Source organism: Tyto alba, unplaced genomic scaffold (genome assembly GCF_018691265.1).
Source record: "Tyto alba isolate M040663 unplaced genomic scaffold, T.alba_DEE_v4.0 Super-Scaffold_9, whole genome shotgun sequence".
NCBI classification, from domain to species: Eukaryota; Metazoa; Chordata; class Aves; order Strigiformes; family Tytonidae; genus Tyto; species Tyto alba.
The window spans coordinates 15466947-15482226 of NW_024881330.1; the positions used below are offsets into that span (position 1 = coordinate 15466947).

Genomic DNA, 15280 nt, shown 5'->3' on the forward strand with positions numbered 1-15280 from the left:
TTTCCAGCCTTGCAATTAGCTAGAGCCAAGGCCTAGGTGTTTGTGACTGTGATCTTTATGGTTCTATTGGTCAAGATGTTTTTGAAAAAATCTCCTGGTCTCTTATGCATGTAGCTTCTACATCTGAGAGGTAGTGCCAGTTCTGTAGTGTAGAGAAGTTTTCCTGACATGTAGGTAAAGTTCCTTTACTTGTGTCCTAGCTAAGAGCAGTGTACACTCTTAGAAAATGTTACATTTATTACATGTTCTGCTCTTGATAATATATTCTATCCAGAACTCTCTGAAAATTAAAAATCTATCTCCAATTTTTACTGTATAGCTGTCTCTCTGCTTTAAATGTCATGCTTGCCAAAATGACCATCTTTTGTGTATGCTTATTAATTGCCTTTATTAATCTTCCCTTTTTCAAAGAAAATATATCTTTATCTTGAGATCTTCATGCAAGTTGTTTCACAGAATCGCAGAGGTGTTGGAAGGCACCTTTGGTGATCATCTAGTCCAACCTGCTACTCAAAGCAGGGGCAACTTCAGCATGTTGCTCAGGACCCTGTTAGTCAGGTTTTGAACGTTTCCAAAGACAGAGACTCCACAACCTCTCTGGACAACTGGTTTCAGTGTTCAATAACCCTTACAGAGTTCTTAGCACCAAACGATAACTCTTTCAGACGTACAGTACAGGAAGCAAGACAGTGAAGCATTTGAAATCATGAGCTGATTGTCAGGGCTCTGGCCTTAGTAACTAATTGGCTTTGGTGACTGATCCAGGCATTATCGGTATCTTTCAAAGTCATGACTTAGTATCAGAATAAAAAATTATTCCAATTCTGACTTGGTTGTTGCTGTTGTGAGTGTTGAGAGGGAAGAAAATATGGGGAGGATTGAATTTTCTTAGTTCAGGTCACTTACTGCATTCTTGAAATGCCACATCTGGATATTTGCATTCTTGTCTCATCACTGCCTCAACATGTCACATTGGATTTGGTGCAAGAAGGAGTTAATTTAAAGCAACTTGTGCAAGCTGCTGCAGATAGTATAAGTCAAAGACAATTTTTTCCAATGGCGTTGTGCTTTGAGCCTAAGCCACAGAGGAACTGGCATGCCAGGAGTTGAAAAGAGACGTCTCTGTTTTGTGCACACTCAACTTGCAAAGCCAGTGATTGGGATAAGAAACTGATTTGAATATGAAATACAGTTGCCCAGAGGAAGTAAAGAGTAATGACTATATCCATGTCCAAAAAGAGGTGAAGGGCACTGGATGACATGCATGACCTCTGTCCTTTCATATTACTATTGCTGACTCCCTGGCCTAAGATGACATGCATGTTGGCACTCTTTAAACTGATGACTTGTTTATTTTTTTTTTTTTTTGCTTTCAGTTCCTAGATTTACATTACAGACCATACTCTTGGACTGCTGTACTTTCTTTATAAATTGCTTTAAGATGTTTTAGTGTGATAAGAAGATATAAAAATTAAAGTCATAGTAGCTATCTGGATCACCAGGGAAATTGGTCAGCTGGCGTTGATCTGTCAGAGACTAATTTCCATATTTAGTTATTACATTAATAGTAATTTCCCAGTATTTTACATTGCATCATATCAAGATCCCACTACCTGCTTGACAGAACCACTTCTGAGTGAATTCTAGCAGTTAGTGAAGGGTATACCACTAACTGCTTGGTTTTGGGCAAATACTGTGTGCCCCTTTAAATTCTTGGCATTTATCTTAAATTTTTTAATTAAAATAATCATAAAAAATCTGTACTCATTCCTGTTTTGTAAGGAAAGAGATTGAATAAGGGCCTTATCTGACTGTGTTGAGTCACACTTTATGATGAGCAAAATTGTACCATTCATCCAGAAGCCACAGTGGTGGTAGCACAGTGGCTGCTGTGTTGCAGATGGAGGAACTTGCTCTTCACTATCTTCTTCTGGTTTCAGAATAAAGCCTCAGAAATCCAAGATTTTTTAATAATTAAAAAGTGCTTACTGTCAGAACTTGAGGAGGCAAAAATTTGAGTCTGTTTAAAAAAGTGAACGACATACAATTTTCCAAGGTAGTATCAGTGTAGCTCCAGTGTGATTTGCTGGTATTGGCCAGAGTACCTTTGGATAGCAAATGTATATACTGGGAATGAAGGGTCAGTAGAGGGCTGAAGGGCACTTCTCCCTATACTAGCTCACAGCAGTGGTGAAGACCAAATAAAGTAAGATTTGGGTTTCTTCCTAGAGCTCTGCTTGATGCTTTGGTTCTGTCTTTGGTCCAAATACTTCCTTAGTGTTGACTCAGCCAGTGTGCTGCCTCCCTTCTGTTTACTTATAGCATAGTGATGCTCAAAATATGGAGTTGGAATTCCACTAGCAGAATCTAGGGAGCGTGGATTGTTTGATTTTTTTATTTTTTTTTTTTTTAATATCTCCAATCTGTGTGGAACCATGGTTCAACATTACCCTAAGGGTAAAGATAAGTCACAAACTGGGAGTGATTGCTTGCAAAGACCATAGACTCCTTATAATTGGGAAAATGTCTTTCTATAGGTGGACGAATATATTTTTGAGGAATGATTTAGATATAACTGACAGTGTGAGGGGAAACCTCTGGCTCTTTTTTTTCTGTTTTGCTGTGTTAGGTTACTGTTGAGAGAGATTTGGAAGGCTGGACTACGAAGTACAGGGTCCTCCTGAGAAATGGTGCTCTTACATTATAAACATATCTGAATTGCAGCAATAAACAATATTCATCCTCAGTATATCTTAAATTGATTACATTGGTAAAATTCACTTTCACTTGTGGTTTCTTGGCAGTAATGTAGATGCTTGAAAACAGGTGAGGGTCTGTTTGGGCACTCAGACCAATTGTAGACTTATAGGGGATATCCTACCTGTGGGAGACCAGCTGGCACTTAAGAACAGCAATTGGTTGTCTAAAATGGCACAAGGTACCTATTTTACATGCCTAAATGCCTCACAAAGCACCAAAATGATATAGAAAATCAAAAGAAAAGGGAGGAGTAGAACATAGATCTCTGAGGGTAAGGAAGTACCTAACTGATGAAATGATAACCTCTCAGACTGAGGGATTTCAGAGTTGAGAAATTTTTCTGTAGCAAATTTCCCTGTCAGAATGAGAATATTGCATTAATGGAAAGCCTTGGGTGATTTTTCTTTTTGCCTTTTGCATCCAGGCCGTGCTTTGCTGAGACTTACTGACAAAAAGCTTGAACGAATGGGCATTGCCCAGGAAAGCCTGAGACAGCACATTCTGCAGCAAGTCCTTCAGCTGAAGGTGAGAGAAGAAGTCCGAAACCTCCAGCTGCTTACACAAGGTATGAAAAACAATTTTGGTATGGACAGTTATTGAGATCAGGTAGGAGAAGTTTGCCTGAGGGCATAAAAGGTGACTTGATGTTCTCTTGCAAGAAATGGTGCATGAAAATGTCTCATAGATTCCACATGCTTTCCAAGGTGGGAACAAAAGGTAAAATAATGCATAAATAAATAGAGATGTTCAGCTGCCTGTTTTGCATGATGAATAGGCTCCATCTACAGCTTGATGGTAGTCTTACTTAACTGTCCGCTTGCTAAAATGAAAATGATTACATATAAAGGGCACAAGTAGTGAACACACTGTCTTTACAGACATTGTACATTTTGCATTAATTGTTTACTTTTAGTGTTAGATAAAAGAGTAATCTATGTAACCTGTTTTATGGTAAGAGCTGTCAGTGGAAAATTACCTGTTAGACTGTTTTTTTGCAGACGGCTGATTCCTTTTTCATGTTGGAGTAATTTTATTGACTTGAATAGAGTTGCTTCTAATTTGTGCTGCTAAGAAAAGGCAAAACTGGCCTCAATCTGGAGATCTTGATTAGAAGACAGGGAAGAAGTAGTAACAAAAAAGCTTGTAGTTATTTTCCAAATGAGGTTAAAATGTTTTATAATGACTTGTGTTATTAGCTCTCTATTAAGGCTTTTTAACAGATGTGGTAATGTGGAAGAAAAGAAATCACTGTGGCAATAGTGTAAAGGAATATTTAGAGATCCTCTACTATATATCTGCAATGCTTTCTCAATGTTAAATGTTGTTTGGTAGTCCAGTGAGATAGCATAAACTGCATACTTTTGTGGTGTTTTGGTTCAATGCCTGTTATATGTCACATCATATGAAAAAAAAAAATAGAGTTCTTTAGTACATGCAGTGTATTTTTAACAAAATGTCCTTAACACATGGCATTATTTTCCTGATTAAGCCTTTCTCAGTGTTTGGGGAAAAGCTCTCTGATTAGTTGAGTAAGCTGCATTTTATCTGAAAGACATGATACCTCAACTGAATTATTCCTTCAGGCTTGGTGTCTTGTAGATCGTGATGAGGAACTTTAGGGCTCCTTCATTTTGCCATGATCTGTGAATATAATCTCATCTCATCTCGTGTCATGTCAAAGGCAGTGCATATGCTGAAGCATCAGTGGCTTCCCCAAATGTTTAGAATTGTTCCTTTTCCCTTCAGTCATTCATCCTTTCATCCATTATTCCTACGTCCTTTTCTTCAGTGTTGTCCAGGTTCTTTCCTCCTCTACATCTGGAGTGTTACTTGAGAGTTTGCTGGACTTCAAAATTCTGGTCACCAACCATCATTCTTTTAGGCCTGCTTATGGAAGTTGCGATTTTATTGATACAGAACAATGAAGACCCACTAGCTATACATTTAGGTCAGTTAATCGCCACAGTCCCGACAGATTTCTCCATAAACCCATATTTGGCATTGAGAATTATGTGTCGCGGACATGTCAACTGGTATATGAGTCATGATCAGTCAGACAGTGGCAACTGCCATTTCAAGGAATTCAGGACAGCATCCTTTGAGATTTATTCCTTGCACAAGCAGTTGAGGATATAATTTTGGACTTTGGTAAGAGGACGAATAAACTCATGCTGGACTATGAAGGTCAGGCTAGTGATAGATATATGGATGCATGTTTGGTGTAGTCTCTTTCTGCTGTGTAGAGAGACATCGTATACAGGCATGCCATCATATGCTTCATGAAAGCCAGCACAAACTTACAAAAAGATGGTGGTCTGCAGCTCCTGCTGTCTTACCCCAAAATGGTGCTGGCCATTGTGCTGCACTTCAGCTCCACTCCAGCCTTCTTAAATAGAGCTGAAATTATGGGGCAGTACAGTAGTCCATAAAACGTTCCCCTGTGCAGCAGAACTGTGTTAATCATATGATCCTGGAGCAGGGGATGGGGGGATGGGGACAGTGCGTGGTAGGATGACAGCAGTATTCCTAACCCTTATCACTTCATTTACACCAAGCTGGAGTGTGTGTCTGTTGAAAGTGTTTGTTTGCAAGTACTAAGGTTAAGATACATTTTTTCAACTATAGATTAGTCTGTAAAGCTATGTGTATGTCAGTTGTTCTCTGAAACTGGTTCTGTCCCCTTGCACAGTTTCTTCAAACTGTGTCCACTCATATTCTTATGGTTCCAAATCTAGGCTGTTACTGGAATAGCTTTCTGGAAGTGCTTTTCTGTTTTGGATAAAATTTTTACTCTGAAAATTAACACATTTGCATGCCAGTATTTTCTGCCTTTTGGAAATTCCACCTGCAAATTGCAGGTCACAGTGTGGCTGTTGCTACAACTGTGCTTTGCTGTCCTCCAAAATGTCCTCCAAAATGAGGGGAAAAAAAGCCCTCTGTCTCTTAATACACAGCTCAGGAGATTTTTAGGTGAAAGAGGCTGTTAAAACCCCTTTCTGAATTAATTTATCACACAAGCTGACTTGCAAGCAATGAGGTTCTAATTCAGACCCCATTGATGTCAGCGAAAAGACTTCCACTGACTTTAGTTCATACCCCAATTGAAGCTGGAGCGAACAGGGAAAGTTTTAAAAAAGCATTATGTAATACTTATTGGGTATTTTAAGTGTTTTTGTGTTCTCTTGTCTGCAGAGAAAGTTAACCTCATTTTAAAAACTCAATAGAGAACTAGCATTCTTTTCTACTGCTGTTTCAGAAAATGACTTAAAACTGTTTCATTCTTCTTCATTCAGGACACACCATCCAGTCTGTTCTGGGGATCTTAAAGCCAGAATAGTACGTGATTGTGTAATTGAAGGCATGTCTTGAGTCTCAGGAACACTTTTCTTTGGAGTAAGAACTGCTTGATTGAGGCTATTATCAGCAGAAATGCTATTCCAACCTCCACTAGGATAGAAGGGCACAGGCCCAACTACTGATCTGTGCTTTTTTCCCAGACTTAGTGATGTTGAGGAACTAATTTGACAAAATATCTTCCAGTGTCTCTTGGGGAGAGCTGCACCCTGTTGGAAACACCATTATTGTACTGTTATCACTGTAAGCCTGAGTTGAAAGATCATTTTTTTAAAAAAAGCCTTACATAACTACACAGAGAAGAAGTTATTTTGAGATTTTTCAATGCAAGTCCTGCTTTTGACTAGCAAAGTGTCCTCAAAGTGTTAGAACAGTGCTGGGTGTGATTTTGAGCAAAGTGTCCATAGACAGCAATCTGCTAATAGGGCTGAGTTTAAGAAGCATTTTTGGATTTGGATTAAATGATACCTACATTTAGGATGATGTTGGGCCCCCTCCTAAGGTCCCATGTGAGTTTCATATAGGGCAAAGTGCTACTTGAATATACTGCCAGGCCACAGAATGTGCCAAATTTTCTTCAAAAAAAAATTTCTCCAGCTAGCAAAATGTGTTAGAATAAGGCTTTGTGCTTCATTGAAAATCATCACAGCTGTTGATACTTGTTGAAATTATTTCTTTAGTAAGTTTTCTGCTCATCCTGCACTGCTGCTCAGCTACTGAAAAACATATGTGCCTAATGATAACCACTATAGGACTGATTTTTTTCTTTCCTTCAATTTCCAGAATAGTCCCATTCAAAACCTGTTCTAGTATTCTAGCATTGTATTCTTCCAGGAAGGAGACTAGAGGGCCTTCAAAGATTCGTCTCATCTTCTGAGGAAAGTTGAAATTAGAGCCATGTATTCTAGTGATGGTTCACTCACTGGGTTTTAGGGAAACCTTGTAACAGAAACATTGTCTTCAGGGTCCATGGGGTGAGTAAACCAGGACAATGAAACACCCCCTAGTTGAAACGTGTTATAAGTATTTTTACAGCTTTATCAGCCTCTTAATACTAGAGTAAAGGCAGGCTTGATCAAAATTTGAGCTGTGTAGCACTGAACCCTCCCAGACTGTCAGAAACATGATGCTAGTTCCTGCTCACCTTGTTTGCTTCTTCCCTGTGAATACTGAAGGTGGAAGGAACCTGAGCACTGCTGTTCCAGCTTACATCACCACATGTGAGGAGATTATTATCATTTCCCATAATCAAAGCCTTGAAGTACTAGACTCACTCCCATCTTTTGAATTCCTACATATGAAGACCTTCCCTGCTATGGTGGCTCCAGTACATAGCATGAATGATTGGGAGTTACACACCTGCCTAGAAAAGGACTTGAGTGGTCAGAAAATTTGAGAACATGGGAGCTTGCAAAGTGCAGAACTGGAAGGACATTTGGAGTTAAGACAATTGTAGCTTCCTGTCCCCCTGCTATGTAGGCTTTATGGATACTGTGGTATCTGAACTGCTGTTGCCTACTGTCCTTCATGTTCCATGAAGAAATGTTGCTTGAGATCAGCACGTTTCTTTGTCATCCCTGTAAAGAAGTCATAAAAACTGAAGTTTGTGATAGAGGGTCATCCTGTTACACTTCCAGGATGTACTATTTTATTTCCTGGGTACATTCTGGACTCAAGGTTTTGGCACCTAAGGAATCATTAATTCCTTCTGCCAGAAATACTCTTTTTTCTTGTCTTTAAAAAACAGCAGATGTTGCCTGTGTAAGCGCTCCAGGTAGGCAGTGTGTTCGCCTTCCCAGGCAGCTGGTGGGGGAAGTATGTAACACTTGAGCAATCTCAGTTTCATGTCCCTGTGGTCGTGTTCAGAGGCGTGCAGCTTTTGAAATGTTGACTGTGCCCTTACCAGGCACTTGTTCTTTTGCTTCCATTGTCTTGACCTCACCTTTTTCTCTTCCCTAACCCTGAAGCTTCCAGTTAATCAGGAAGGGCCTTTCTTCTTATAGCACAAATTACTATGCTAATGTTTCTTGCATATGCTGCATACCTGGCATCTATCCAAGGCACAGAAAAAACACTTGATATTTCAGAATTGCTCCAGCAAATTTAATTCCCAACTGATTTCCTTTGCTCTGTGCTCCTGTTATACTCCAGATTCTCTGAGAGACCTAAGGAGTTGAATGGGTTGAACGTAAAGTATAACATGGAAACACTGTCAGAAATTACCCAAAACTAATAGTTTGTCCCTTGTCATAACTTCAAAACTGTGTTCCAGTAGTCAACATGCTAAATTGTCTGATAATAGGTAATGAAATCTTAACTTTCTTCTTGATATGGGCTTATTGTCACTGTAGGTCCATATCCCTTTTACTTCTTTCCATTGTATGTCGTTTTTCCCTGTACCACTGTAGGAATTATAGCACTTGTACTTAACACTGCTTTTGCAAGGCTGTAAAATGACTTTGTTACCATCCATTAGACTACAAAAGAGCAGTCTTTGTTGTAATTTTCCCACTTCCAGTCAAGGACATTTTCAGCACTTAAAGAGGATGTAGGCTCTGGAGTCAGAAGGCCATGGTTGTTCCTGAGAGGCTTTTCAGACTTCAGGCACTGTTAAGACTTCAGAAAATCAATTTTTTAGGTTACAAGTATGCACTGAGGGGTTCTCTATTGTTTTCATTTGTTTTAACTGAAGCAGAATATTGTATGTGGAGTGTGTATCTGAGCACAGATAAAATGTTTAAAATACATGCATCAGTGACGGTAAATATCAAATTCCATCTACAGCATCAGTTATTTGAATTTCACGTGGCTGGTTTCTAACCTGAAGAATACACTTTGCAGTGCAATCAACGGTCCCTGGTAGACCATTGAATTACTGTGGTTCTGTTAGTTACCTTTTAGCTATTGCTGTGATGCTAATACATATTCATATCAAATAACCGAGTGATTCAACTGACAGGTAAAATAAGTTCCAATACACTGGACAATACATTGTAATGCACTCAGGATAGGCTTAGCACAGAATTGTCCTTCAATATGCGTAGTATATTAGTTTGGAATATGAATAAGGAAACACGTATGCAACTATGAAATTTGTAGTGATGAACTTCTATGGCAAGATTTTAGCTGTATCATATGATGATGTGCTTGCATTTTTATGTGTTTTTATAAATAATATTGCAACTCAGTCTACTGGGAATGTAGTATTAGCTGTTTTGTATGACTGCAAGGACATGATTGCAGTTGTCTGGTTTTCTTATTATTTTATTAATGTTGATTTTTTTTCATTCCTGCTTTTCAAATTTCTCAGAAGACAGTCTACTGGAAAATTTGGTCTGGAAAGTTTAGTCCTTCTGAGCTAATGCATATGCAAAACTGTCTTACATGTTTGATGAATAGATATTATGTATATACACACACACATACATATGTATGTATTTCCCCACTTATGTGTAAATTGGAAAGAGAAAAAACAATTTTGATCAAGATTTAAGAAAAAAAATTAAAATATTGCTGTTTGTGCTGCAGCCAGTCATGGAAGACTTTCAACTAAATAGAAAAGTTTTGAGCAGTCAGAGCCTGTGATTTAACAACAGCTGTTTGTGATCAGTGCCAGTAGAAATCACTTGTTTTCACTCAGCCAAAAAGAGCAGGCTGGTAAAAAGGATTCCAGGAATAGGTACAGTCTTTCATTCAAAGTTTAAATAAATCAAGTCTACATATTGTAAGTTGGTGCCATTTACAATGTAACATATTTGTCATTTCTAATGAGATTTTTCCAGAAATCAGACACAGAACAAAATCAGGATTGATAGTTGCTTTATAAAAGAATTGAAGAAATTGGAGCCCTAACTATACTTCTGAGTCCTGAGAAAGTATGTAGAATTTTTCACTGCTGGGCTCCTGGTTCAGAACCTGACTGTCTTCATCAACTAACACCTTTATGATCAAACTGAGTGAATAGCATTGGAAATAAGAAGGTAAGAAATGCCATTCTCAGTCAGATCCAGTATCCCTCTGTTCCAGTACTCTGCCTCTGACAGTAGCAGATGCTGTTTAGGCAGAGCCCAGAAGCCTGGCCCCTCTCTGGGGTTCCATCCCCTTGGCTCCCCAGCATCCAGAATTGCTGCATTAAGAAGAATACTTCCCTGCCTAATTCTTTTAGTATGCATTGTGTATCTGTCTTATTCTGTCATGAAACAAGTTGTTTAACAACAAGTTTTTTAACAAACTAGAACACAGTCACTGGCAGCCTCAGTGGTGCTGGGAGCACCAAAGCCTAACTTGGTATGCCTTCAGTTAGGTATCTTCTGCCTTCCACAGAGACTCTAAGCAATCCTACTATCGTGTGCACGCAGTAGCAGCTACACGTCCTCTGTATTTCAGATACACCAGATACACCTCAGACATCAGATGAGTTATGCCTGTTCCTCTCCATTATTACAGAAGCTCAGAATGGCTGCCACATGTATTTGTCTACATGGTAGATGACTGAACTTAGGTGAGATCAATTCCTACATGCCTAGATGTGAACTCCTATGTTGAAAAAAAGTTGGTCTGAAAGCTGGATGAATTGCCCTCTTCACTCAGATGAGTTTTGGTAACACCATCTTTCTGATTTTATAAGTGTTTCACCCTACTGGCACTTTTAACAAATACGAAAGTCACATAAAGCCTTTTAGAAAATGCAAAATAAAGTTTTGCCATTTTGAATCCCTGAATGTGAATGTTGCCAAATAGTTCAAAAGCATTTTTCTTCCTGTTGTTACTAGCATTTATGGCCTGGCCAATAAAGATTTATAATTATTGGAAAGATTCAAGGGAGGTGGGGGAAAAACCCACTCCTTTTTATGCCTTTCTAAAGTTGCTTTTCTAAGTTGTGTAAAAGAACCTGTTTTATTTAAAAGCTTATTTTTTTCCATTTACATTCTTTAAAAGCCTTTCTGTAATGCAATTTTAAAAATGAATGTGGTTCTATTCAAATAAAAGTTTACTCTTAATGGCTTTTATGCTCCATATGATAGAGCACCTTCATTTACTTAGTTATACATAGGCAGTCAGCAGTGTTATGAACTGTTTCTTTATTACTAAGCAGTATGCTTAGTATCTGGCATCTTCCACAAAGGAAAGGGTGGGTTTTTTTAAACTCTTTATTTGACATGATCATAAAGCATGGGTACTAGCCCAGTGTTTTATGACATTCTCAGGTATGATTAATAATTTTAACTATGCTGGTTCCCCCTTAAGATCAATATTATAGAATTTTTCCAGTCACTGTTTGAATGGATTTTAATTGAAATTGATTCCCTATAAAATAATAAATTGAAGTGTATTAAGAATGATCTTGTGGTACTTGATGTTAAGGGGGTTCAGAATTCTAACAAAATTGTGAACAGTTTTCAAAAAATACCCGATTTTCCTCTATGCAGCCTAAGTACTTATCAAGCACCTGTAATTTTTTTTATTTAAGTGCTAATTCCAGCAGATGACAGCATAAATACAGCAGCCTTAATTTGCAACATGAATGTGAACAGAAATGTGTCAGGGAATTGTTTTTTAAAAAATGTATTTTTCTGTTTGCAGTTCACCTACAGCTGTATTGTGTGATCCTAAAATTTAAATATATACTGTTATGCATAATGTTATCTTTTAAGTTTTTATCAGTAAGAATACCTCCCAGTCACCTGACTTATTAAAAGTTACCAGTATGAAGAAGGGATACATTGAGAAAATTTGCAGCAAGTATCTCTGTAAAAACTTGTATCACCTGTAAGGACATTGAGTCAGTCTTTGTTTTCTTCAGTCTCAGGGTGACAAGTGGAGTTTTAGGTAGTATGTACATGGCAATACCATAGTTCTGAAGCTCCTCAACCATACTAAGGTTTCATCCACATCCTAGAGTTTATTCTCAGTTAAGCTTATCCACGTTGTTGGAAAAGTAGTTGGTTTGCATACGTTTGGCTTGTACAGTGACTTCCACCTGAAGACAACCTGATTAGACAACAGCCAGACTCAGGAATGCGTGAATCATTTTATATCCAGGTAGCCTGGCATAAAATGTCAGGACTCTGACAATTCAACTATACAAGAAGGCCTCTTCAACTATACAAGAAGGCCAAAACTCTCATCCTCAGAAACTGTAGGGATAAGTCAGTCAGACTTTTGTATGTAAACAAAAAGGCATGTCAGGGTTCCCCTTCAAGCTTGAGTGCAGTCTGAAGGCATATAATTTGACACAGTCTTAGAGTTTTGAATCCTTTCCACTAGAAATAGGATTCAGATCTTCCCAGTCAGTGCATCTGGGACACCCAACTGCCATCAAGTGGCATTGATGATGTGCGATGGAGTTAAAGCAACTCCCAACACCTGGGTCTTGAAACAAGTAATTTTGTCATGTTCTTTCATTCCTTACTGAGACCAGTTGGGAGGCTTACTGTTAGTAACATCAGGTGGCAGATTCCGAAGTACAGTTCTTTGGTTTTTGTGTTGAGAGCACCGTTGTGTAGGACTTTGAGGAGCTGGGTTTTGAGAGAAAGGCTTGAAAGAAAAAAAGGTCTTGCATGGCAAGAAGCAAAGGTTCTTACTGATTATGACTTTGTTCAGGGAGCAGTAATGCAAAGCTTGTGTTAAAATTTATTTTCCAAAGTCCTCTGAGCTGTATGGTTTTTCATTTCTATCCTCTTCAGCATATATCAGAGGTAGAGATGGAGAAGGAATGGTAATCACATTTCCTTCTTTCTTTAAAACGCTATGTCATTCCAGTCTTCTTGAGAAATAGAGAGGAAAGCCTTCTTTCCCACTCTTTCTTTTTGTCTTTCATTCCTTTAAGAACTCATGAGTAGCTGAGGATTTTTGTTAAAGTTGGGCCAAGAGATTAATATAATGGGTTTATAGAATACCAGGTTGGAAGGGACCTCAGGGATCGTCATGGTTCAACCTTTCTTGGCAAAAGCACAGTCTAGACAAGGTGGCTCAGCACCTTTTCCATCTGAATCTTGAAGGCATCCAGTGTTGAGAAATCCACCACTTCTCTGGGGAGATTATGCCAATAGCTGATTGTTCTCATTGTGAAAACTTTTGCGTCCAGTTAGAATCTTTCCAAGAGTAACTTGTACCCACTACCCCTCATCTTTTCCATGTGACTCTGTAAAATATTGCCTGCTCTAGTTTTCTTGTGTTGATTTTCCTTTAACCTGAGTGTTTAAAGGGCTGATTAGACTACAGTTGTCTGGTGAGGAATTTCTTTAGCTTGTTCCAGAGAGTGTAGCTATGTGAAACACTTTTCAGCTATTCCTTGTAATTTTCTGACATAAGTTACCAAGATGGTCCAGCCATATTTAAAAAATCTTGGATGCTGGAAGGAGCAATCAGCATCATCTTAGACAATGGACTGGCTTTTAGAAGTGTCAGGCAATTAAGGATGCAGATAGACCTTTGAAAATTCCCTATGCTGATCAGTCCCATGGTGTCACAGCAGTTATAATTCTCAGTCTAGACTTTAAAAAACTTTGAAGCAAACAAAACTATATTTCAGATGAAAGGGACAGGGAAGAGGAAGGGAGGGATAGTCCTACCTCTGAAGCTCCACTGACAAATCAGTTGTCACCGGGGTAATTTCTGAATGCATCTTTCTCTAGACTCAAGAATTGCTTTAATGTGCCCAGAAGTGCAGCTGCCATCCATTCTGTTACAGCTGTTGACTGTGACACTAACCACTGATATTGTTGACTTTTGTAGATCTCTACTTAAACCTGGAGCATGATTTTTTGAGGGTCATAGAAAAGCAGCCAGCCCTTATAGTCCATCAAGGTAACTAATGTCTTTTTGCTGGGGTGTATCTTCATAAAATGAGACATCTATGAGCTTTTTTGGTCTTTTTTTCTAGAAATGTTTCCTTTAGGTGTAGCTTTTTTTCAGCTATTGTCGTGAAAATAGTGTTTAATTTTCTTCTAATCCTAATAAGCTCTTTGCAACTGAATTATTATTGTTTATAGATATTTGCTTGCTAGAATTGTTTGTTGATGAAGTTTCTTTCTCCCTTCTTAAATATCAGATGCTGTGATAAGCACTAAAATGTGTGACCGTTGCTTTGTCAGCAATTCATATTTTCTTTTATTATACCATTATGGCTATTCTTGAAAGCTTTTTGGTTCCCTCTAGTAATGGGAATGTCACTGTGGGAATTTTACTGTACTTCTACATGGCTTAGCTGATCACATGGTAAGTCTGGTACGAGAATATATGTTTTACTGATTTCTTCAGTGTTTTCTCTTGATTCAGATGATCAGAATCCAGGCTCTTAAGGTGAGGAATGTAAACAGGTGCTGGGACCAGAAGTGAGGAATCTTTTTGTCAAGGCTGTCTCTAGGAATTAGGAGCACCTAAAGCTAGTGTCTTGGAGTTTCTGCTGCTTATAATTAATTTGGTTAGAGTCTTTGGAAAAGTCTTTAGCTGACTTAAAACCTGATCTATACTCTTCATGCACACATGCCATATCAATTCTAGCACAGTGAGCAAATAGCAAGAGTAGCTACTCTAGTAAGAATGTCAATTTACGTCTACCACCAGCTAGGGGTTGGTTTTATCCCAATTATCTCCCTTGGAAAATCTGAGACCTCAACTTTGCTCTTGGTTCTGTAAGGGCAAATGAAGGAGTCATGCTCCATTGATTTCAGAGAAACGTGAAACTAGTTAAAATGAGAACAGGATCAACCCCATTTTTCCTCTACAGCACGAGACTATAAAGCCCATTCAAATCAATGAAGGGTACCAATGACTTTGCTGACCTTTGGATCAAATCCATAAACCTTTTTAGTAGCTTAATTAAAACCACAAATACAGAAACATAACTGTTCTGTTCTCTAACCCAACATAGGTCTTTCTAAAATTGAAAAATATTATCCCTTGCCAATTTTATTGTATCAAAAATACAATTCTGATTATTTTTTTTCTTTGAAACTTTTTTCTTAACTATGCAAAGCCTATTTTTCACTTGGTCTCAAAACCTCTTTTGATGATGTGCACTGCCTATGTTATTTGCAATCCTAATTTCATAATCACTGTTGAAAACAAAACCCACAAAACTTGCTTTTATCTTACTCTTCTTAATCATTTCTTTACTAAAATGACATAATCAAAGATAAAAACAAGTATACTGTCTTTTAGC

The 15280-nt window shown here is 38.2% G+C and overlaps 1 protein-coding gene across 3 annotated transcripts in view; it reads left to right on the forward strand.

Moving 5' to 3' along the window:
* SAMD12 (sterile alpha motif domain containing 12) overlaps positions 1 to 15280 on the forward strand; it is a 177741-nt gene that overhangs the window by 83344 nt on the left and 79117 nt on the right. For 2 of the 3 annotated variants that reach the window (XM_042785942.1, XM_042785944.1), the window contains exon 4: positions 3185 to 3325. In XM_042785942.1, coding sequence (XP_042641876.1) covers positions 3185 to 3325 — 141 coding nt within the window. Of the gene's footprint in view, positions 1 to 3184; positions 3326 to 13851; positions 13924 to 15280 lie in introns of all 3 variants that reach the window. The other variant, XM_042785943.1, reaches the window with a different exon arrangement.